At 34.9% G+C, this 24,994-nt stretch overlaps 3 protein-coding genes and 2 pseudogenes across 4 annotated transcripts; 2 read left to right on the top strand and 3 right to left on the bottom strand.

Annotated features, from left to right (window-relative positions):
• Positions 1-597: 597 nt before the first annotated feature.
• On the bottom strand, positions 598-1,466 carry LOC116135956 (annotated as a pseudogene).
• A 7,435-nt stretch (positions 1,467-8,901) lies between these two features.
• LOC116135924 lies at positions 8,902-10,491 on the bottom strand (annotated as a pseudogene).
• Positions 10,492-14,947: 4,456 nt separating this feature from the next.
• Positions 14,948-15,766, top strand: LOC116136026 (uclacyanin-3-like). The gene is made up of 2 exons (XM_031421753.1): positions 14,948-15,101; positions 15,193-15,766. The coding sequence occupies exons 1-2, from the start codon at positions 14,948-14,950 to the stop codon at positions 15,576-15,578; spliced, it is 540 nt and encodes a 179-aa protein (XP_031277613.1). The 3' UTR covers positions 15,579-15,766.
• Positions 15,767-16,669: 903 nt separating this feature from the next.
• On the top strand, positions 16,670-19,442 carry LOC116135974 (protein mago nashi homolog). 2 transcript variants are annotated; one of them, XM_031421686.1, is made up of 3 exons: positions 16,670-16,932; positions 17,061-17,237; positions 19,144-19,442. In XM_031421686.1, the coding sequence occupies exons 1-3, from the start codon at positions 16,717-16,719 to the stop codon at positions 19,201-19,203; spliced, it is 453 nt and encodes a 150-aa protein (XP_031277546.1). In that variant the 5' UTR covers positions 16,670-16,716; the 3' UTR covers positions 19,204-19,442. The 2 variants fall into 2 exon arrangements, with proteins under 2 accessions (XP_031277546.1, XP_031277545.1); XM_031421685.1 differs by lacking the exons at positions 16,670-16,932; positions 17,061-17,237 and adding exons at positions 17,708-17,978; positions 18,107-18,283.
• A 356-nt stretch (positions 19,443-19,798) lies between these two features.
• LOC116135985 lies at positions 19,799-22,353 on the bottom strand. Its single transcript, XM_031421692.1, has 5 exons — positions 21,846-22,353; positions 21,236-21,655; positions 20,932-21,024; positions 20,493-20,632; positions 19,799-20,396 (listed from the first exon to the last, which is right to left on the bottom strand). The coding sequence occupies exons 1-5, from the start codon at positions 22,245-22,247 to the stop codon at positions 19,946-19,948; spliced, it is 1,506 nt and encodes a 501-aa protein (XP_031277552.1). The 5' UTR covers positions 22,248-22,353; the 3' UTR covers positions 19,799-19,945.
• Between the last annotated feature and the right edge of the window lie 2,641 nt (positions 22,354-24,994).

Here is a 24,994-nt window from a genome sequence, read left to right as displayed (position 1 = left end):
CGAATTTTGTCATGCTCAACCCAACTCAAAGTAGTAAGAGTCCGATGTTCTTCTAAATCCGTAACAGTTTGCAAGGATACAAAATGATCAAGAGAATGTGAAACTATGACTTACAAATTTCTCTATTCAGCAAAAGCAACCTTTGGAGGAAATGATGACGGTCAAACATTATCAATATTATCACTCTTTTTAACTATACCCACATAGGAAAAACGGGGAAAAGCAAAGGAAATAAAGTATGTCTTCCTTGCATTTGCAGAGGTAGAGAGCTAGAGATCATTTCTAACATTAAATGCAATGGACATTAATTCATTTTATTCACAAGAAAATTTTAGCATGAAATTGGCAGTGGAATAAGCAGTTGAATAAAATATGAAGTGCTAGATATTCTATTACTTTCACATTGAAATAGAGTCAGCAGTCATGCAGGGGAATCAAACAGATAGAGACATTATTTCACTTTTTGCATTATTCTCAAGCTACTACACGTACTAGGAAGGTTCCAGAAGTACAAAATATGTAAGCATATAATATATTTATTAGAATTACATACTATTAAAGGAAACATAATATATCTCCTGAAACCCCACTGCATCTTTATTCATGATTTATCTTCAGTGTATCAACGAACCTGCCCCCAGCAATGTCATTGCTTGAGATAAAATCAAGAAAGTCATTGAAACTGAACTCTTTGTAGGATACCGTGTTGCTGTTCATTCAGGAGCTCTGGTGCTGGTCTAATTTTTGTGTTAAAATCTAGGCTGTGAAGACTTGCTATTGAAAGCCGCTTCTTCTCTTTTCTGAGAGTTACTCCATGTACATGCTTTTGTGTTGGCTTGCTCATTACTTCTATTTGATCTCCCAACTGAACTATTAAAGCCCCTTCAATTGGTGGAACATATAGCCAATTCTTGTTGTGGTCTATGAGTTGTAGCCCTGGGCCGCTTTGGAGTACTATGGTTATTGAACCATAGTCTGAATAATGGTGTGCATACCTAATGCAGATCGGTTCAGGACATGCTGGATAGCAATTTACTGCCTGACTTGCAGGCCTTCTTCAATGTCCTCTTGTGTAATTGATGTTTAACCCTAAGGTTTCTAAAATAACTTCAAGTATGTTTTTGAAGCAACTGCACTGCCTTCGCATAGTTTCCTCGTCTTCTCCCTAGGAACAGGAAATTGAATAATGACTTGATACATATGAATGTGATTAGATGTATGATTTGAATACATAAGAAAGTGTGGCTCTGTTTATTTCCTTTGAAATACAGAATGACATCACTAATACTATTCATAATGTAGGAGTTCTAGGGAATGCTGGTTATCTTACTTGTAACTTGGCATTGAAGGCCAGAGATGGATCCATTTTGCAATGGGATGGGAGTAATGCTGATGAAGTCTCTCCAATAATGAACTTTATCCCTTGTGTGATTTACCCTGGTGCCATACCTTACAGGCTCGAACATTATCTGACACTAGAAGCATCTTTCCTCAATAGGCAGTTGAAGAACTCCTTCGCAGCATCTGGGCATCTTTCATGATAGAAAGTGGATTCCATGGTTTATCACCTGAAATGTGTAAGTTCTTCGTAAAACTTTGTGCAATAATTATGATGACAATAATAAATCATGCATGCATGGCTTTGTATTTTATGTAAAGATGATTGCTTTCACTGTGGAGAAATAGTCACCTCCTAACTCCAGTTTGGCATTTATGTTCTTTTTAGGTCTTCTTTGTAGTCACTGACAGCATGCCATGTCATGTGATGGGAGATTCACTTGACATAGCATAAAAGATAATTGTCTCGTAGAAACCATTTCTACATTATTATGTGAAAAAGATTTACATGTTGTTCTTAAAATTTGCATATCTCCCTAAGTGCATTATGACAAAAATGCAACTACATTACAATGCAATACCTGAAAGGACCCTATCTCTTTGCAGCCCTTCGTATTCATCAACCGCATGAGACCAAAGAGCAGATTTTGTAAAGAAGAAATGTCTACAATGGGAATTGTATCAGACATGGTAGGCCCGGGCTTTGGCCGTTCTGAAGGAGGAAAACATAATGTTGAGGCAAACGAATAATCCCACTCGTTAAGTGTCATTGCACTAGTGCATGAACTGTATGAGCTCTCTCCCTTGCCTTCCATTTAAATTTCTTGTGCACTTTACCGTTTATCATACTGGCCTAGTGACTGCCCTATTTAACAGATTTAATTAACATCGCATATAATTCCTCCATGTACAGTTGCAATGTATATGTAAAACAGCATATGTTCTAAATGTAGAGTGAGAAAGTGTTCTTCGAATAGGTCCAGATGAAGTGGGACATATCTGGTACCCTCAGATACTGGAATAGTGTAGCTGTACAGTTGAGTGGTGTAACCCAGCTTTTTCGGGTCAGACTTTAAGCCTAATTGGAGCTATTTATAAATGGAATAATATTTTTTTACATGTTTGTAAGCTCGTATATATCCTGACGATTTTTGAATTGATGTAGGACTTTTTGGAGTTGGGATACATGAAATAGGAGGAAAATACGGCTGTTTGGCTGCATCTGCAATTTGCAAATTTCACAACATGAAATTTAATGCCCTCGTTTCAACTTGTGACTACTTACCCAATGCTTCTCTCCTAATAAACGTGTCTGATTGGCTTTTAACTTGTAAATACTTACCTCAATTCCTTCTCCTACTAATCGTGTCTGACATGGCACACTACAATCATCTACGTCCGGACAATTAGTACTTAAGGTCTTATCATCAAATTTGATGGCTATATCCAGAACATAGAATAGGGTTAAGGACCAGAGGCCTAAGAGAAGTCCTAAAAGAGAACGCATTATATATGAGTATACTCACCTTATAAAAGTATACAAAGAATTATATAAAAAGTTAAATTTAATTTTTGAAATAAGGAAAGAGAAGAGAGAAAAGATAATTTTAAGGGTTAATTTGACTATTTGTATTTATAGGCTAGTATTACTCATTAGATATACAGTCCAATTAATGTGTCACCTAATTTTGGATCAAGAAATATTACATTAATTATTCAATTTTAATAAAGTCACGGCTCAGTAAATTGTGTTTTGATGTTTGGTTTGCGGGGCGGACGCTGGAGTATAATATATATATAATATATATATATATATATAATATATTATAGAGAGAGAGAGAGATTTTTAAAATACTTTATGAAAAGCATAACTACTATTTAAAACTCGTCATAAATTACTTTATGAAAATATTTTATAATACTTATTAAAAGAATTGGCGTTTAGGTTTATTACTTTAGACGAATAAACTTAACAATAAATTTAATGTAATTGTATAGATTTTACTTGATATTAAGAGTTTAAGCTCATGCACATAACTACTATTTTAAAACCCGAATCAGACCAGTCGGTTCAACCAAGACCCGGTATTATGTCTGAGTCGAGCCATAAAAATCCAGTTATATAAAAAACCGTGTTAATCCACCATTGAACCGGATAAATATTGCTACCCCCTTGGTCCAATTGGCCCACCAAGTAAACCGGTTAACTGTTTTAAATGAAAAAAAAGCACTAACTCTATACTTTTTAGTTTTTCTATGCAAAACACCAAAGGCAATCACACACAATCACTCTCTAAATCGCAGCCACTCTGAGCACTCTCAGAAATTAAACAAATCTCAATCATCCACTCTCTCAAGTTTGAAATTGCACCACTGTCTCAATCTCATCTACATCGACAACGGCGATGACACCTCCCTTGCTTGACGATGACGACGTCTCCCTCCCTCGCTGGAAATTGACGACGACAACACCTCTCTCGCTGGAATCGACGCCGATGACACCTCCCTTGCTAGACAACGGCAACACCTCTCTCCCTTACTAGAAATCGACGACAACGACGCCTTTCTCCCTCGCTTAAGCTTTGTAAAGGTATTTCCACTGTAAAAAATGTTTAGTGTGATATGGAAATCGCACAACTCCCTTTTTCTGGATTTTGCATGTTTTGGCTGAGTTGTTTTGTATCTAAAAAATGCTTGGAAGTTTTGTTATTTTATTTGTTTTGAGAAGGAAATAAGTCCATTAATTAAATAATGGAAAGCTTGCTTGTTGGGTGAATTTTTGGGCGCTGGTCTACACTCTGGTGTGGTTGTCATTGATTCTGCTTGTGGGTGAAATTTTTGTTGGGTGGAACTGGAAAGAATGGTAGACACAAATGTTTGGCTTGTTCATTAATTCGAAGTTGACTCCCTTGTGTGGTGGACTTGTTATAATAAAGAAATTCGTTTATTTATATATTGTATTTGTATTTTATATGTTTATGGACTTCATGAATTGATGGATATTGAAAGATACAGGACTTGGTTTCAAATTTATTAAATTGGTGTTTGGGTTCAATCATCAATGAAAGTATTTGGGTCCAATGATACATAACAATAATTATTTAAACATATTATATTAAAGTATTGATGATGTCACCGTCCAACCTGTGACTCAGATAGTAAAACGGGTTACCCTTCTATCCGGATTTTAAAACGTGCACATAACTTGTGAAACAAAATCTTATTACAAATCATTCCACAAAGTTACTAACATTCAAAATACAACTGCGAGCCATGGAGAAAATTTTCAACTTCTTCTTCAAAAGACACCCTTATATATGAATGGGTAATGATATTTGCACAAACTCTTTGTACAAGAGAGTTTGTACAACTTACGTGACATAAGGGCCCACATAACATTAATATGATTAAGTTACGTGGTCTCACTACCATATGACATTTTTTGTAAGGAAAATGATATCCTTACAAAGACTCATACAAAGAGGGTTACAAAGTGACATCATTCAGAACAAAAAAACAAGAAAAAAACGAAAGAAAAAGAGAGAGAGAATCATGAAAATCAAGGGTGGAGATTGTCTTTGATTCCCCTTTGATGTGTCTTTGCAAAAGGGAGAACGACATTTTCTCACCAAAGGTTGTGATGAACCACACTTTCCCATCGATCAAGTTTCAAAATGACACTTTCCCATCCTTCATTAGGTTCTGTTAGTGTTTTCTGTTAATATTTGACTGAAATGAAAAAAATACCTTTAAATAGTTTATTATAAATTAAAATTTAGTTAATTCAAAATCTTTATTCGATTATCTATTAGTCCAAGTATAAAGATACATTTTTTTTCTTTGTTTATTTAATTAATTATGGATATTGATTTTTTTGTTAATTATAAAAAACAAAACATATGATAATAGTGAGTGATATTAATAATATTATAAATAAATATTAATATTTTAACTTTAAACTTGTATAGCTTCTCCTAACTTTTAGGTGTAGTTAACTATTTTTTCTTTTTTGAATTTTTAATATTTTGCTTTTCTAATTAAAATAATAAAAGTTTATAAAGTAATATTTAAGGGTATTTTTCTATTTTCAGTAAATATTAACGGAAAACATAATAGAACCTAACGAATTGTGGGAAAGTGTCATTTTGAAACTTGATAGGTGGCAAAGTGTCGTTTGGCCAACACCTGGGTGGGAAAATGTCATTCTCCCCTTTTAAAACTAACATTGCTCTTTGTAATGTGCCATGTAATTTATACAAACTCTTTTAAATAAATTTCTAAACGCAATAGAAAACCCTACATTTCATGTGGGCCTATTTAGTATTCAAAGATAATGAGCACCACTTACAAATTTTATATTTTACATTAAAAAAAAAAAAAAAAAAAAAAGATAAAGTGGTGGCATAAGTCAGGCCTCATCAAGTAAATTAGGGCACTATGATTCTACAAGGGCGGCGTAATTGACTAAAAAATAGATTTTCTTGAAAGGCAGAAATCTTGATATATAGCTTTGGATTAATTAATCAAAACCAAAACGAATCAATTAAGACTCTACAAGGTTGGCAATTCTTTGACTAGTTTATTGTCTTACAGTTTAGTAAGTTGGTAAGGTGGATTTAAAAATCACACACGATTAGTTTGCGATTCCCATTATATGGCCTAATTGTAACGGTCAATGTCAGATTGTGTCAGGATTCTATTATCAGAGTTGGATTCTTCAAGTAATAAAACAAACACAATTTCAAAAATCTGGTCTAAAATACAGATAAAAGTAGTAAGCCAAACACGCACCATAATTTTATTACGTTATTCTGTGTACTACCGTCGGTGACTGTATTATTTTCCATCTTTTTTATCTCAGTTAAGATTACGTATTCAAATCATGTAAATTGAACAATACTTACATTTTCTCTTTTTATCTATTCAAATTGTTACGCAATAAATCCACACTCCATGATTCATGCCATGTGTCCCGAGACTGTGCTGTCACTCACACGATGTGTTATCTATGTGAGGATTACTTCATGAGTAAGTTTTCTATTGTATCACTATATAAATCTACTTTTTACTCTAATCGGAGAAGACTTATTCATAATGTGTGCAAGCCGCACTTATATATAGAAAAAGCAAAGTAAACAATCTAAAAGCAGTGAGCGTAAGCCTTGTAATTGAGCAACCGAACCACTTTAAAAAATTTCTTAACTCTTTGTGTTTTGTGTTGATCCATACATATTCATTATCATATCATCACTGATCTACGAGATCACATACATATCTTATGTAGTTTAATATTATCAATTACGTATCTTTAGTTGGTGTAAATATCTGTATCAATACAAATAATTAATGTTCTACCACCAAATAGATGAAGAAGTAAAGGTAATACGATGATTAAGCTACAAATTATATTTACCCAAATCTGTTTATTTGATCGGTTAATTAAAAGAGCATAAATACGTGTACAGCTACAACCAGCTAAGCATGCATACGACTATACTTTGGGGGTGTTTGTCTGAGCTTATGAAGCAAGCTAATTTTAACTTATAAGTATTTAAAATTTTAAGTAATTACGTGTTTGGTTAAAGTACTTATAAGTGACTAATAAGTAGTTGACGTGTTTGGTAAAATGTAGTTTATAAGTACATTTTATTATAAAATGACTAAAAAGTGTATTATATTAAACAAGGGTATATTATGAAATTTTGAAATTAAACAAGGATAATGTGATAATATACTTGGTCAAACTCTCTACTTATAAGCAGAAAAAAAAAAAAAGTACCTCCCCTCCAACTCATTTTTTTTTTTTTTTGCTTATAAACTCAATTTCTAAGCTCAAAAAAGTTATAAACAAACATGTCAGTTTAATTTTAGAGCTTATAAGCTAGTTTGACTAGCTTATAAGCTTAGACAAACATTCCCTAAGTATTTGAAATTTTAAGCAATTACGTGTTTAGTTAAAGTATTTATAAATGACTGATAAGTAGTTGATGTGTTTGGTAAAATGTGGCTTATAAGTATATTTTATTATAAAATGACTAAAAAATGTATTACATTAAACAAGGGTATATTATAAAATTTTAAAATTAAACAAGGATAATATGGTAATATACTTGGTCAAACTAGCTTATAAGCAAAAAAAAAAAAAAAAAAAATACCTCCCTCTAATTTTTTTTTTTGAATTTATAAGTTTAAAAAAATTATAAATAAACATATCAACTTAATTTTAGAGCTTATAAACTAATTTGTTTATACAAACTCACAAGGTCACGATCGAAAACGTGGCATATTCTTATTAGACAGCTTACGCTATATACAGCTGGGAAAGTTCTAATGCAAAAGAGCTGTTATTTTAATAAATAAATAATATATTTGATTTGTTTGAAACGTGGCGCGAATAATGTGGTCGATCCTGAAACGCTAAATCAATAAATTTATCAAGGAAAATATCAGCCGTTAGATTAACATAATCCTCGGAAACGAAGGTATCTTTCTTCTGGAATCTGGATAGCTCGTCTCTGTAACAGAGAGAACGAAGAGCGATAACGGGAACTAGAAATAGAGTGATAACTGATAACTATGAGCTGAGCAGCGCGTGTCATGTAAGCGCTGACAGGAGACTGGGTTGTATACCGTTTGAATTTTCTGTAAGTAGTCTTTTATTTCGAAAATTTTGTACGAGACTGCTTGATCCAAATTGCATTGAAAATTTGATAATTACCTATTTCTACGAACTAGCATTGCTCTATTGAATTTAATCCTTGTAATCACATTGCATTATCAAAATGTTGAATATGTTTACTGCCGCTTTGAATGCTTGACTGATCTCCGCCTTTGGATTTGTTTATGATCGTTTGCATAATTTGGGGAAATTTTTCATTATATTGTTTTATTTATTTATTGTAAAGTATCTTAGAATTTTGATGATGGTGGTTTGGTTAATTGTGTTGGTATCTAAGATATATAAGCTTGGATGGCTTTAGTTGAGCTATTAGAGCTTAATGAATAAAGTATTGAGGGCAGCATTGTTTTGCTTACTTGAATTTGTGGTTTTAGAATCTTCCTAAGGAAGACTTAGAAATTCCTCTCTAAATGTGGGAATTAAAAATCTTTCAGTGAAAAGAAAAGAAGCCCTAGATAATTTGTTTGCATGATGAAATAAAGAAAATGGGGAAAAGCAAAGGAAATAAAGTAGTTACTTCCTTGGCATTTGCAGAGGTAGAGAACTAGAGATACAATTCTAACATTAAATGCAATGGACATTAATTCATTTTATTCACAAGAAAATTTTAGCATGAAATTGGCAGTGGAATAATGCAGTTGAATAAAATATGAAGTGCTAGATATTCTATTACTTTCACGATTGAAATAGAGTCAGCAGTCATGCAGGGGAATCAAACAGATAGAGACATTATTTCACTTTTTGCATTATTCTCAAGCTACTACACGTACTAGGAAGGTTCCAAAGAAGTACAAAAATATGTAAGCATATAATAATATTTATTAGAATTACATACTATTAAAGGAAACATAATATATCTGCCTGAAACCCCACTGCATCTTTATTCATGGATTTATCTTCAGTGTATCAACGAACCTGCCCCCAGCAATGTCATTGCTTGAGATAAAATCAAGAAAGTCATTGAAACTGAACTCTTTGTAGGATACCGGTTGCTGTTCATTCAGGAGCTCTGGTGCTGGTCTAATTTTTGTGTTAAAATCTAGGCTGTGAAGACTTGCTATTGAAAGCCGCTTCTTCTCTTTTCTGAGAGTTACTCCATGTACAATGCTCTTGTGTTGGCCATTGCTCATTACTTCTATTTGATCTCCCAACTGAACTATTAAAGCCCCTTCAATTGGTGGAACATATAGCCAATTCTTGTTGTGGTCTATGAGTTGTAGCCCTGGGCCGCTTTGGAGTACGATGGTTAGTGAACCATAGTCTGAATGTGGTGGCATACCTAATGCAAGATCGGGTTCAGGACATGCTGGATAGCAATTTACTGCCATGACTTGCAGGCCTTCTTCAATGTCCTCTTGTAGGTAATTGATGTTTAACCCTAAGGTTTCTAAAATAACTTCAAGTAATTGTTATTGAAGCAACTGCACTGCCTTCGCATAGTTTCCTGTCTTCTCCCTAGGAAACAGGAAATTGAATAATGACTTGATACATATGAATTGATTAGATGTATGATTATGAAATACATAAGAAAGTGTGGCTCTGTTTATTTCCTTTGAAATACAGAATGACATCACTAATACTATTTCATAATGTAGGAGTTCTAGGGAATGCTGGTTATCTTACTTGTAACTTGGAGGCATTGAAGGCCAGAGATGGATCCATTTTGCAATGGGATGGGAGTAATGCTTGATGAAGTCTCTCCAATAATGAACTTTATCCCTTGTGTGATTTACACTGGTGCCATACCTTACAGGCTCGTGAACATTATCTGACACTAGAAGCATCTTTTCCTCAATAGGCAAGTTGAAGAACTCCGTCGCAGCATCTAGGGCATCTTTCATGATAGAAAGTGGGATTCCATGGTTTATCACCTGAAATAGTGTAAGTTCTTCGTAAAACTTTGTGCAATAATTATGATGACAATAATAAAATCATGCATGCATGGCTTTGTATTTTATGTAAAGATATGATTGCTTTCACTGTGGGAGAAATAGTCACCTTCCATAACTCCAGTTTGGCATTTATGTTCTTTTTAGGTCTTCTTTGTAGTCACTGACAGCATGCCATGTCATGTGATAGGGAGATTCACTTGACATAGCATAAAAAGATAATTGTCTCGTAGAAACCATTTCTACATTATTATGTGAAATAAGATTTACATGTTGTTACTTAAAATTTGCATATCTCCCTAAAGTGCATTATGACAAAAATGCAACTACATTACAATGCAATACCTGAAAGGACCCTATCTCTTTGCAGGCCCTTCGTATTTCATCAACCGCATGAGACCAAAGAGCAGGATTTTGTAAAGAAGAAATGTCTACGATGGGAATTGTATCAGAGATGGTAGGCCTGGGCTCTGGCCGTTCTGAAGGAGGAAGAACATAATGTTGAGGCAAACGAGATAATCCCAGCTCGTTAAGTATCATTGCACTAGTTCATGAACTGTATGAGCTCTCTCCCTTGCCTTCCATTTTAAATTTCTTGTGTCCTTTACTGTATGATCATACTGGCCTAGTGACTTACCCTATTTATAACAGATTTAAATTAACATCGCATAGATGCATATAATTTCCTCCATGTACAGTTGCAATGTATATGTAAAACAGCATATGTTCATAAATGTGAGAGTGAGAAAGTGTGCTTCGAGTAGGTCCAGATGAAGTGGGGGCATATCTGGTAACCCTCAGATACTAGAACTTGAATTTGTACTGGAATAGTGTAGCTGTACAGTTGAGTGGTGTAACCCAGCTTTTTCGGGTCAGACTTTAAGCCTAATTGGAGCTATTTGATAAATGGGAATAAAATATTTTTTTTACATGTTTTGTAAGCTCGTATATATCCTGACGATTTTTGAATTGATGTAGGACTTTTTGGAGTTGGGATACATGAAATAGGGAGGAAAATACGGCTGTTTGGCTGCATCTGCAATTTGCAAAATTTCACAACATGAAATTTAATGCCCTCTGTTTCAAACTTGTGACTACTTACCCCAATTGCTTCTCTTACTAATAAACGTGTCTGAGATGGGCTTTTAACTTGTAAATACTTACCTCAATTCCTTCTCCTACTAATAAGCGTGTCTGACATGGGCACACTACAATCATCTACGTCCGGACAAAATTAGTACTTAAGGTCTTATCATCAAATTTGATGGCTATATCCAGCTAACATAGAATAGGGTTAAGGACCAGAGGCCTAAGAGAAGGTCCTAAAAGAGAACGCATTATATATGAGTAATACTAACCTTATAAAAAAGTATACAAAGAATTATATAAAAAGTTAAATTTAATTTTTGAAATAAGGGAAAAAGAGAGAGAGAAAAAGATAATTTTAAGGGTTAGATTTGACTATTTGTATTTATAGGCTAGTATTACTCATTAGATATACAGTCCAATTAATGTTGTCATCCTAATTGGATCAAATGAAATATTACATTATTATTCAATATTTTAATAAAGTCACGGCGTCAGTAAATTGTGTTTTGATGTTTGGTTTGCAGGGCTGACGCTGGAGTATATATATATATATATATATATATATATATATATATATATATATATAGAGAGAGAGAGAGATTTTTAAAATACTTTATGAAAAGCATAACTACTATTTTAAAACTCGTCATAAATTACTTTATGAAAAGGATTTTTATAATACTTTATGAAAAGAATTGGGCGTTTAGGTTTAATTATCTTTAGACGAATAAACTTAACAATAAATTTAATGTAAATGTATTAAGATTTTACTTGATATTAAGAGTTTAAAGCTCATGCACATAACTACTATTTTAAAACCCGAATCAGACCAGTCGGTTCAACCAAGACCCGGTATTATGTCTGAGTCGAGCCAATATAAAATCCAGTTATAATAAAAAAACCGTGTTAATCCACCATTGAACCGGATAAATAGTGCTACCCCCTTGGTCCAATTGGCCCACCAAGTAAACCGGTTAACTGTTTTAAATGAAAAAAAAGCACTAACTCTATACTTTTTAAGTTTTTCTATGCAAAACACCAAAGGCAATCACACACAATCACTCTCTAAATCGCAGCCACTCTGAGCACTCTCAGAAATTACAACACAATCTCAATCAACTCCACTCTCTCAAGTTTGAAATTGCAACCACTGTCTCAATCTCAATCTCAATCGACAACGGCGATGACACCTCCCTTGCTTGACGATGACGACGTCTCCCTCCCTCGCTGGAAATTGACGACGACAACACCTCTCTCGCTGGAAATCGACGACGATGACACCTCCCTTGCTAGACAACGGCAACACCTCTCTCCCTTACTAGAAATCGACGACAACGACGCCTTTCTCCCTCGCTTAAGCTTTGTAAAGGTATTTCCACTGTAAAAAATGTTTAGTGTGATATGGAAATCGACGACAACTCCCTTTTTCTGGATTTTGCATGTTTTGGCTGAGTTGAGTTTTGTTATCTCAAAAATGCTTGGAAGTTTTGTTAGTTGTATTTGTTTTGAGAAGGGAAATAAGAGTCCATTAATTAAATAATGGAAAGCTTGCTTGTTGGGTGAAATTTTTGGGCGCTGGTCTACACTCTGGTGTGGTTGTCATTGATTCTGCTTGTGGGTGAAATTTTTGTTGGGTGGAACTGGAAAGAATGGGTGAGACACAAATGTTTGGCTTGTTCATTAATTCTGAAGTTGACTCCCTTTGTTGGTGGACTTGTTATAATAAAGAAAGTTCGTTTATTTATATATTGTATTTGTATTTTATATGTTTATGGACTTCATGAATTGATGGATATTGAAAGATACAGGACTTGGGTTTCAAATTTAATTAAATTGGTGTTTGGGTTCAATCATCAATGAAAGTAATTGGGTCCAATGATAAACATAACAATAATTATTTAAACATATTATATTAAAGGATATGATGATGTCACCGATCCAACCTGTGACTCAGATAGTAAAACGGGTTACCCTTCTATCCGGATTTTAAAACAGTGCACATAACTTGTGAAACAAAATCTTATTACAAATCATTCCAACAAAGTTACTAACATTCAAAATACAACTGCGAGCCATGGAGAAAATTTTCAACTTCTTCTTCAAAAGACACCCCTTATATATGAATGGGTAATGATATTTGCACAAACTCTTTGTACAAAGAGAGTTTATACAAACTTATGTGGCATACCATGTGAGTGTCACGTGACATGAGGGCTCACAAAACATTAATATAATATTAAGTTACGTGGGTTTCAATACCATATGACATGTTTTGTAATGTGTCACATAAGTTTGTACAAAAACTTTGTACAAATAGGATTACCCTATATAAATTTCTAAACGCAATAGAAAACCCTATATTTCATGTGGGCCTATTTAGTATTCAAAGATAATGAGACACCGCTTACAAATTTTATATTTTACATTTAAAAAAAAAAAAAGATATTCTGGTGTGGCATAAGTCAGGCCTCATCAAGTAAATTAGGTGCACTATGATTCTACAAGGGCGGCGTAATTGACTAAAAAATAGATTTTCTTGAAAGGCAGAAATCTTTGATATATAGCTTTGGATATAATTAATCAAAACCAAAACGAATCAATTAAGACTCTACAAAGGTTGGCAATTCTTTTGACTAGTTTATTGTCTTACAGTTTAGTAAGTTAGGTAAGGTGGAATTTAAAAAATCAAAACGATTAGTTTGCGATTCGCATTATATGGACTCAAAAACTATAATATAAGTCATGTATTATGAATTTTAATAATGCATGCTTTTAACAACTCATTACCAAATCCCCTTTTTGAATTCATAGTCTAAATATATATAGATGATAACAATTTTCTTGATATTAACTACTACAATTTTTAATACGTGGATTGTGCTAACCTAATCCCTGGTGATGATGATGTTCGTTATCCACTATTAGGTGGCATGTGCAAATCATTTTATTTTATTTTTTAAAATGGGGAAAAGTATTAGACATGAAACAAATGGTGAATTTTTTATCTTTGGTTCGAAGTTTGCACATGGTCTCCGGCTTAAGCTTATGTTTCAATAGAATTGGCTCATAATAATAGCTAGCTTGCTTCGGCAACTTTATATTGCTATAATTTTACACTTTTTTGAAGATAAACGCACTCTGAGTCAAGGGCGTAGATTGGATTTCTAGTAAGTGGAATTAAAAGATTTAAATTGATAAAAACAACAATATAAATCTCGATCTTTCATCAATTAAGAAAAAAGAATAGATTTTTAAACAAAATAATTTAATAATAAAAAAAAAGCATCATCTCACCTTCGGACCTTAAAAAAAAGTAGTTTTTTTTATTAATCCAACTAAAGAAAGAAGAAAAAAAGTTAGAGAGAAGTTGAGAAAGAGAGAAAACGTGAAAAAAATATGATTATTTTTGAATTTCAAAATCAATAAAATATGGAAATATCTTCATAAGGTCAATAAAATATGAGTAATTTTAGTAGGGTAAATATAAATTTTTGTGAAGTCAAAATTGTTAATTGCTATAAAAAAAATATATATATATATATAACTATTTTAAATAATGTCAGTGGGGTCACTTGACCCCACTCAGCATACTTTGGCTTCGCCCCTCAGAGTTTCTATAGAGCGACTCCTTCAGAAAGCTTATAAGCCAGCTAAGAAAAAAGGCCAAAAATTTCTTAGTGAGTTAGGTAGTGGACAGACAGAAAAGATGAACCCAGATAACAACTACTTTGTTATGGTATTAGTTATATGGCGGACAGAAATCGAGTAACTTTAAACAAATAAGAATTAAGAAGGTGGAGAGGTGGCTTTTTTTATGTCAACTCATACACAGACGCCTATACTCTTATCTATATATTATGTAACTAACTAACTCGCTAAAAGGCATTGTGCTACTTCTCCTTTCTCCTTTTCTTTGTTTTCTTCATTAAGTTACAGGCAGGTTTTAATTGCGATGGCCATGGCGACTGCTTTTCTCATTCTTCTTCTAGCCACTCCCGCCGTCTATGCAGTGGATTACACTGTTGGTGACACCAGTGGATGGACATCAGGTTTTGATTACACAACTTGGGTTTCTGGTAAAACATTCAAAGTTGGTGATGCTCTAAGTAAGTTGTTAATCCATTTTTCAGTTCTTGATTATATATACGTCTTCAATTAATTGAAACCCAAAATGTATTAATGTTATTGGTAAAACAGTTTTCAATTACGGCGGTACTCACGAAGTTGATGAGGTAAAAAAAAGTGATTATGACAATTGCGTATCTAGCAATGCCATTGACAGTCACGACGATGGAAACACAAGAATAAACCTAACAACCGTTGGAACAAAGTACTTCATCTGCCCAACTGCCGGTCATTGTACTGGTGGCATGAAATTGGCCGTCACTGTTGCTGCATCATCAGGCACCACGCCCAACACCCCAGCCACTGGCTCACCGCCTACTGCTGGTACTCCATCCAACACCACCACCCCTTCCTCTGGTGTACCTTCACCACCATCATCGTCTAGTGCAGCTTCTACCACTTTGTGTAATATGATGCTTGTGATTGCTTCACTTGTTGGAGTTGCCTTTACGGGCTAGGGGAGAGGCAGTGCTATTGTTTTTCTTTACGGTTGTTTTATTGTGGAAATTGGGTGAATTTTATGAATGAGAGGTGTAGATTTGTATTTATTTCACCGTATCAATAACTGGTTTTTGCTACGGATGAAGACTATTGAGTTCAAATGTATCCGTTATATTTAGTTCTAATAAATTTGATTGAATTCATATATTAAAAACTCAATAGATTGGTTTATCTATTTTTCTTGAACTAAAATTTAATGTACCAACAAAGAATTGGATTGAGTTTTGATAGCCCATATTGTGAAGACGAATCAAAGATTGTGTGAAAAGACATACAGTTTCAGGTTCGATTCTCCATCTAAGTAAGAGAAATACTAGTTTTGGTATTGTTCCGAGAACATAAGAGAATTCATTTCATATTCACTAAGATGAATTTTGTCATATTCAACCCAACTCAAAGCAGTAAGAGTCGGATGTTCTTCTAAATCCGTAACAATTTACAAAGATACAAAATGATCAAGAGAATGTGAAACTATGACTTACAAATTTCTTTAATCAGCAAAAGCAACCTCCGGAGGAAATGATGACGGTCAAACATTATCAATATTATCACTCTTTTTAACTATACCCACATAGGATGTTCAGTCCAACTTGACGTATATCTCAATTAATCTTTGAAATCTATTGAATACCCTTCAAACTTAATGAATCAGATAAATCATAAATGTGATAAGCAATAAGACTTCTGGGTAACTTACCCAAATGGCTAAAGTCTTGCTTTCTGGCCACAAGACTTGTGGTTACACCCACGTTTTAATTTGAGGTTTAAAGTAATCATGGGATAAATTTTGGAGAAATGATCAATAATTTCCTCATTAATTTTGAAATGTTAAATTGATTATTAAAGCTAGCCAACTACCGCTTCCCACAGTTATCATTTCTAATTTTATTTTAAATAACGTTTTTTCGGGAGTCTGATACGACTGTATTTAGCACATATGTTATTCATACGGGCTGGCCAAAGGTGGGCTTAAGATGGGCTTTATAAAGTCCAACCCGGCCCGTTCGAAGACAGTAAAATTTAAATATCTCAAACCCTTGTCGCTTAGACGAGACTCTTCGCATCGAACTAGAGACTCATACAGAGAAGAAAACAATGGCAGGAGAAGAGGATGGAGAGTTTTACCTTCGTTATTACGTGGGACACAAGGGGAAGTTCGGTCACGAGTTCTTGGAGTTCGAGTTCCGGCCAGATGGTAAACTCCGATACGCCAATAATTCCAACTACAAGAACGACACTATGATCCGCAAAGAGGTCTTCCTCACCCCCGCCGTCCTCCGCGAGTGTCGCCGCATCATCTCCGAGAGCGAGGTTCTTTTTAATTCTCTCTCCTAGGGTTTTTATTTATTTTTACTTCATTTATTATTCTGTAATAAATTTATTTATTCTAGGGTTTCAAGTCTATTTCATTGTTATTTAAAACGGCGCGTTTTCTTCAGATAATGAAGGAAGATGATAACAACTGGCCAGAACCTGATCGTGTTGGACGACAGGAGCTTGAGATTGTGATGGGAAATGAACATATTTCCTTCACTACTTCAAAGATTGGATCTCTTGTTGATGTGCAGAGCAGTAAGGACCCTGAAGGGCTTCGCATTTTTTATTATCTTGTTCAGGTCAGTTTATCCACACGTTTTTACTCTGTATTTTTGTTGTTAATTATCTTTGATTGTAAAAGAGAAAAGATATGCTGATGGAAAGGGAAATCAATGCTGAGTTTGTTTACCCTAAAAAAGTGTAGTTTCCGGTTCAATTAAAATGTTGAACTAATTGCACATATTTGGCATTCTTCTAGAGCATTGAAGGATAGGTTCATCAAATGTATTTGTAGGAACTATTTGGATGNCAATAATTTCCTCATTAATTTTGAAATGTTAAATTGATTATTAAAGCTAGCCAACTACTACTTCCCGCAGTTATCATTTCTAATTTTATTTTAAATAACGTTTTTTCGGGAGTCTGATACTAGTGTATTTAGCACATATGTTATTCATACGGGCTGACCAAAGGTGGGCTTAAGATGGGCTTTATAAAGTCCAACCCGGCCCGTTCGAAGGCAGTAAAATTTAAATGTCTCAAACCCTTGTCGCTTAGACGAGACACTTCGCATCGAACTAGAGACATATACAGAGAAGAAAACAATGGCAGGAGAAGAGGATGGAGAGTTTTACCTTCGTTATTACGTGGGACACAAGGGGAAGTTCGGTCACGAGTTCTTGGAGTTCGAGTTCCGGCCAGATGGTAAACTCCGATACGCCAATAATTCCAACTACAAGAACGACACTATGATCCGCAAAGAGGTCTTCCTCACCCCCGCCGTCCTCCGCGAGTGTCGCCGCATCATCTCCGAGAGCGAGGTTCTTTTTAATTCTCTCGCCTAGGGTTTTTATTTATTTTTGCTTCATTTATTATTCTGTAATAAATTTATTTATTCTAGGGTTTCAAGTCTATTTCATTGTTATTTAAAACGGCGCGTTTTCTTCAGATAATGAAGGAAGATGATAACAACTGGCCAGAACCTGATCGTGTTGGACGACAGGAGCTTGAGATTGTGATGGGAAATGAACATATTTCCTTCACTACTTCAAAGATTGGATCTCTTGTTGATGTGCAGAGTAGTAAGGACCCTGAAGGGCTTCGCATTTTTTATTATCTTGTTCAGGTCAGTTTATCCACACGTTTTTACTCTGTATTTTTGTTGTTAATTATCTTTGATTGTAAAAGAGAAAAGATATGCTGATGGAAAGGGAAATCAATGCTGAGTTTGTTTACCCTAAAAAAGTGTAGTTTCCGGTTCAATTAAAATGTTGAACTAATTGCACATATTTGGCATTCTTCTAGAGCATTGAAGGATAGGTTCATCAAATGTATTTGTAGGAACTATTTGGATGAGAGAACATTCCAATATTTTTATTCTACATTTAAAATTTCTGTGTTAATACTTGCTTTATATGAATACTTAAATTTTTTTTTTTTTTTTTTTAATTTCTGTGTTAATACTTGCTTTATATGAATACTTGAATTTTTTTTTTTTTAAGCTCTCTGGGGGGCTTGCTGATCCTTGAGAATGTGTGGATTTTTTTTATCAGATGACTAAATCATGGTTCGCGTTATTGTTGCTTATTTCTTCCCCTTGATTTTGGGGTTTCCATGCTAACTTTGTGCTTCTAATAGTATAAATTCCTATACATGGGTGACATTTTTTTGCAATTTGTAGTATAGGTTTTTTGTAAAATAGCTAACTTGGTTTGAGATTAAATGGAGTGATTATTGGCAAAATTTGGCTTTTGTGTCTGGGGAAGGAGAAAGGATTTGTCCAAAGTGTATTTAGTTATAAATCTGTGCTTCTTTTTCATCTACTCCAAATATGATGTTATACATATCCTGAAATTCCCAAGCATTGGCTCATTCAAAACATTGTATTGGTGAATATTACTTTAGCACATTGGTGAGGGAAATACTTCCCTCTGCATTACATGCCCTACTTTGCTTTTGTTCTTATGACAATTATTGTGGTTGCAGGACTTGAAGTGCTTCGTATTCTCCCTCATCTCACTCCACTTCAAGATCAAGCCCATATAACAACATCATGGCTTCTGTTATACATCGACTATTTCAGGGTTTCATGTTTGTTCTTGTAGCAGCTGCTTCTGTAGTATGTAGGATTTGCCATTTGACATTTTTTTGCCTTTGTTATTATCTGAGCCTTTGTGTGGTTTATGTGAGGATCTGTGGATTTGGAATTGTTGGATGAATCGGAAATTGTTCTCAATTATGAAGGCTTCAGGTTTGGTGAATGCAAATATTAATTCTTCTTGATCTACCTATGATTTGAGATAAAAGAAAAACTTTTACTTGAAACGACCACAGTAGTTCTGACTTTTCGAATGAGGGTTCTGAGTACATTTGTTTCTTAGTTAAGTTTATTTAATGCTAAATGAGGTTGTATGTTATGGCTATTACTTGCATTAGGACTTTTAAGCCTTTTATCTTGTTTCAGGGAAAATGACAATTGGCGTTAGGAGTAAGCTCTAGTGGTATAGCTAAAGAAGTAAATATTAAAAAATCTGAGCACATAATCAACGCGAAACTATACATTCTCTTATATAGTGTAAGTGGCCCATTTTAAAACATAAGCAAATACTGTAGCGTCGGTAACTTGCATAGCCATTTCAAATTGGTATTGCCCGAATTGAAAATTCAACAAGCTTTCACTGAAAGTAAACAACAGTCCGGAATTACACTTTGCCTAATTCGATTTTGTCAGATATAGGTGAGATGTTAACAATATAAAAGTACAAATAAAGATGTTCGAGTTGAAAATTTACGCAGGCACTGGATCGGGCCACCTTCTCTTTACCTCTGATTTATATCGGACTTCCTTGAGCTTCCCATCCATCCCATAATCCCTTTCCATAACAAGGTTGATTCCCTCATCTGAATACCAACCAACACCAATGCAAAGGACACCATCCTTGCTTATGTCAACATAACCAGTCACACCTCCTGGCAGCCAAAGAACGGTCGCATCCTGCATATCTGGCATAAGCATCTCTTCCTCTCCAAAATATGCTGAATTCTCAGGCAAGCTCCTCTTCTTCAAGGTTTCAGTGCAAAGGTACACGTATGGGCTGCCATTGCTTTCTAGAGTCATCGTCTCCTCCTCACCAAACACTGGAGTGGCACTCACCTCAAATACCTTCCAAGAGCCAGTCAGCTCTGATGGCTGGGTCCGCTTCCGCTGTGAGAATGGCTTTACATCGAACTCCAGATCACTGTTTATAATTTATGAGAAAGGAAGTAAGCTAATAAAATGTTAACTGGTTAAATGATAGATCAAACGGCCAGGACATGATTTGAAGCACAAATACCTTTCGACATGAAGATTCGCAGGACTAGCCCATTGCTCTTCATAAACTGCAACTCTCATTATCTGAATGTCTGCACCCCCATTACTGAATTCTATGGTATGAACAATACGAAGTCTTTTGTGGCAACCTTTTACCAAGCACTGAGCAGACAAAGATTAAGAATTGGTCAACTAGTTTTCTTCTTTCAAGTAATTGAATGTCCAAGTCATATTTCCCCTAGTTCAACCTCAAGGAAGTGCATTCTCACATGATTTTATTAAGTAGAGTATCACTAACTCAACCAGGGCAAAGCCAATAAAATGGAATGCCCAAGAAGGTGCACCGCAAAAGCGGCAGTCTCTGGATATTACTGTTGCTCCACTCTCTTTTTCAATCGCAAGAAATAAATATATAACATTTAAAATATAATGCAGGCACTAGTATGGAGTTGTAAACTTACTTGCTCAAACTTCAACGTTGGAGAAAGGTAATATTTCGAATCATCAACTTCACCAACCGGAATATCAACTGGACCTTTGGAATAAGATCCGTCCTGTCAATCAAGGAATTGAATTATTACTGAGAAATAGCATCCAAGGATACGATTTTCAAATAAGTACTACATTCAACCATGAAAGGGGCCAATGCCTATTTGAAAAGGTTTTAGCATTCTCTCATTACCCAGAGATATGAATTTATACATTCCATGAAAAATAATTTGCGATCATAAACTAGTCAATAATGATCACTGGATTATAACGTACCTCAAAGTAAACGAGACCAGGTTCATTGCCCATGACATCTTCTTCCATCACATCACTTCTTTCAAAATTAAAAGACTCAAAACTAGGCAAAACATGATTTGTTACACTTCCATCAACAATTTCCTCGCCGAGCCCCTCTTTACTTCTATTGCCATCTCCAAGGCGCTGCAAGATTTCACCATGAGGGTTCAAAGTCACCCAATTTATTTTCCTTTGAATTTGAGATGTCTGTCCTCCAGAAGAAGATGGCATTGCCTGAACACAGGAAAGAGTATAGCAATCGTATAGGTTTTCATTCTTGTGTCCGATATCAATTGGCTCCATTTCAGCAGTGATGGGTGAAAACACTGCTCCAACCCCTTGCCATATCCCACTCACACTACTAGTAAACGTGTTCCATGCTGGTTTTATTACAGGTTCCTGAAAATGAACAAAAAAAAACATCACTCTCTTTGGTAGCCACCAAAATTCTATATACATGTGATTTAAAGTTACACTAAGGTTAGGGGACTACGGGGAAATTAGCCCATGATATCCAAGAATTACAGGCCCCAAAATTCAAGCATATCTCAAAACTGTTTCAATTCAGACTACGAATTAGACACAGTACCTGAATTTGAAGAACAGTTTCAACCTCCATTAACATGGGAGCAGATACCATAACTAGACCACTCTTATTTCTCTTCCCTTTAACCGTTGTCCTCCCTCTTCTCCTTCTCTGTTGGCTTCGCCTTCCCGACTCTTTCTCTTTGGCTTTTGCCATTTCATTGTCAATGCTCCACACATTTTTTTTCTTACCCTTAACTTCTACTCTCTCTTTGCTTCTCCTTTGGTGCTGTTGGTGAGCCTTGTTGTGGCTCTGTGTTATCAACAACAACTTTTTAGGGTTTTCTTTTATTAAATTGGACTTCAAATACCCAGTACTGGATGATGATGACAAGCTTAGAGCCTGGTGAAACCCTAGCTTAACTGTGCCGTTGAAATGGATACATGTTGATGTTGGTGATTGCATATTTGAAATTTTCAGTCTCAGAAATTCTGGATGAGATACAGAGTACTAAATTGTTCCCCGATAATTGGCCCTGGAAATTTCCAGCTCTTTCCGTAAGTATCCCTCCATTTCCTCGCTAGGAACTACCAATGATGTAGGGTAAATATGTAATTTAGGTTTGTCATTCCTGTCTGTCAGTCCTATGGGTTCCCTACACTTAAGCAATGTCAAATTTGACAAAAGTACAGTCCAGCCCAGGCAGTGGGCCTGTTTGGGTTATTCGTAAGTCCTGCAAGCTCTATATGCTTGTACCGCTGGCTCCATTGGGCCTTGCCCGTTAAAAGCCTGGCCCAGGGGGTTGGCTAGTCTGGGTTTAAAATGGACTACCATGGGTGGGCCTCTGCTAACCATAGTCCGTGTTTGTCATAAAACTTACTTGGTCTCATGTGAGCCCAAAACTGTCGTCGTTTAGAGTATTGACCACAAGCCCACCCCACTTCAATTAGTGGAACAAAATCTAAAGAAGTTTTTGGTACAGATACGAATCCTGTTCTCTTTGATTGAATATGGATGTTTCCTAAAAAGTGAAACACCTTTCTTTAGTTGTCCCACGCCATGCCAAAAGCTTTGTGTCATCTCCTTTTCAAAGTCACCCACTAAACCATTACTTCTTTCTCTTCCACTTTCATAGCCTAAACTACATTATTCAAAATATAATAATTTTATAAGATACAGGATTAAATGTATCAAGATTTGGAGAGGATCGGGTCCATGGATTATGACTCGACAAAGGTCTTGATCAAATAGAATTCCACGTTGGCAAGTAATAGAAATATACAATTGTTGGTAGGCACGTATATATTTGACGGCATCTTTTTAACTTAGACCAATGTTCCACTCTTTGTAAGTTCCAATGACTAACTTTGATAACCAAACCAAACCCCCACCTGGTGTGAGATCCGATTTGCTTATAATATTTAACTTTCCTTTCCCTTATAGTACATACCAATTAAAGTAAATGTGTGTGTTTAACCCATTCCGGTATTAGTTAAAGCTAATTAAGCTGCCAACTAAGTTCATTTATGATAGAATAATGTGATAAGATATGGTTGGGTTAGTTGGATTGGAATAACCATTATTATATAGCTTTGAAGATCATATGCCAAATTACAGAATCAAATTATAGATTTTATATTTATTATATATTAGGTTAATATTAGGTTATATTTGTTGAACTGTTAACAATTTCCATATGTATCTTGTAGGTATATTTTAAAAATAAAAAAATAAAAAAATAAAATACCGAACTTGATATTATGACTATGAATTAATTCATCCAAATTGACATTGACAATGAAGTGATCGTGTGGCTTAGTCATAAGGAAGGTGATGTTTTTGTCTATAAGCAATCTGTCCAGCAAAATCTATATATATCTATCATCATCACAGTGGACTGCTTAGTTGGAAAGAGAGAATCATACATTGCTATTGCTTTACCTAACAATATTATTCTATCTTTTTCTCTTCTTTTACCAAACGATTACTTTCCATCCACTACATTGCTTATAAAAGGTGATGGCAATGGCATGCCAAACACAAACAGCTTACCTAGTTTTAATGTGGAAAGATGGCATCTTATTTATTGATTTATTCTATGACCTCTTGTTCTTATCAATTAGAAGGCTTCTTGAATATTTCACCGTCGATTCACTTCGTAACTTCCACCACCCACTCGACTTTTAGGAGACTGCCATTTTTTTTTTTTTTTTTTGGGTGAGCGAGAGGTGTTTGAATCAATTTATGTATATCTTAGCTAATTTCTCGGAGTCTTGAAGTTGACAGCTGAGTAAATCCCCTTAATGGCCACCCCTGTTAGCAATCCAGATGAATCAAGCTCAAGATCTCTTAAGAGTCCTAATTGATCATTGGGTTGTCCAGTGGTGATTAGCCAATCATTTTTGTTATAACACGTAAATTCCACTGGGTCAACTTCTTATTCAGAGTGGAAATTAGAACAAATAATATTAATAAATATAAAAATGAAAGATTAGGTTATTATAAAGATGAACAAAGCACGAGTATTATTATTATTATTTAGTTTACGTGGAAGAAACAGTCCAATGTGAAAGTGAGCCGAGGGGGGACTTCATTTATTGGAGAGCGATGCCATGCGTGTGGACCATGACTCTTATTTGGAGCGTATTTATCATGTATCATAAGTTGCGGGAGGCAAGTACGAATGATGTTTGCTGTGGGGTCTCTCTTAAATTAACTCCTACCAATCGATCATCATGCCTTCGGTCCATGTTTGGCAACATCCCATGTGATGAGACGATGCCCTTTTCCATAAGGGTAATTCTGTCATTATGCCATATTACAATTGTCATTAATGTTTAGAAATAAATCTTAAAATAAATAATTTATCAAAAATAAAAAATATTCATAAGTTGAATGACAAAACTACCCAACAGTTATGAACGCATACTCAGGGCCTAACCTTTAACTAATAACCATCACGGCGGGCGAACTTTTCCCGTTTTCGGGCTTTTGCATTGTTGCACATGCATCGCCATCATCAATCTGTTACATACAAAAATCCCCAGCATTAATTAATTAACACTAAAATTAAACAATAGAAATTTTAAAGATTCAAGAGCGTTACCTAATTAACACCTTTTATATAATTTTAGATCCCCTCTCTCTTTCACTCAAAAACTGTCGGTCCCACATTTTATCCCCCAAAAACAAACCCAATGCCGCCACCGAAC

Source organism: Pistacia vera, unplaced genomic scaffold, assembly GCF_008641045.1.
Source record: "Pistacia vera cultivar Batoury unplaced genomic scaffold, PisVer_v2 Contig306, whole genome shotgun sequence".
In the NCBI taxonomy this organism is placed as follows: Eukaryota; Viridiplantae; Streptophyta; class Magnoliopsida; order Sapindales; family Anacardiaceae; genus Pistacia; species Pistacia vera.
Note: the sequence above shows the minus strand (reverse complement) of the source record. Positions and strands in the feature narration are given on the sequence as shown.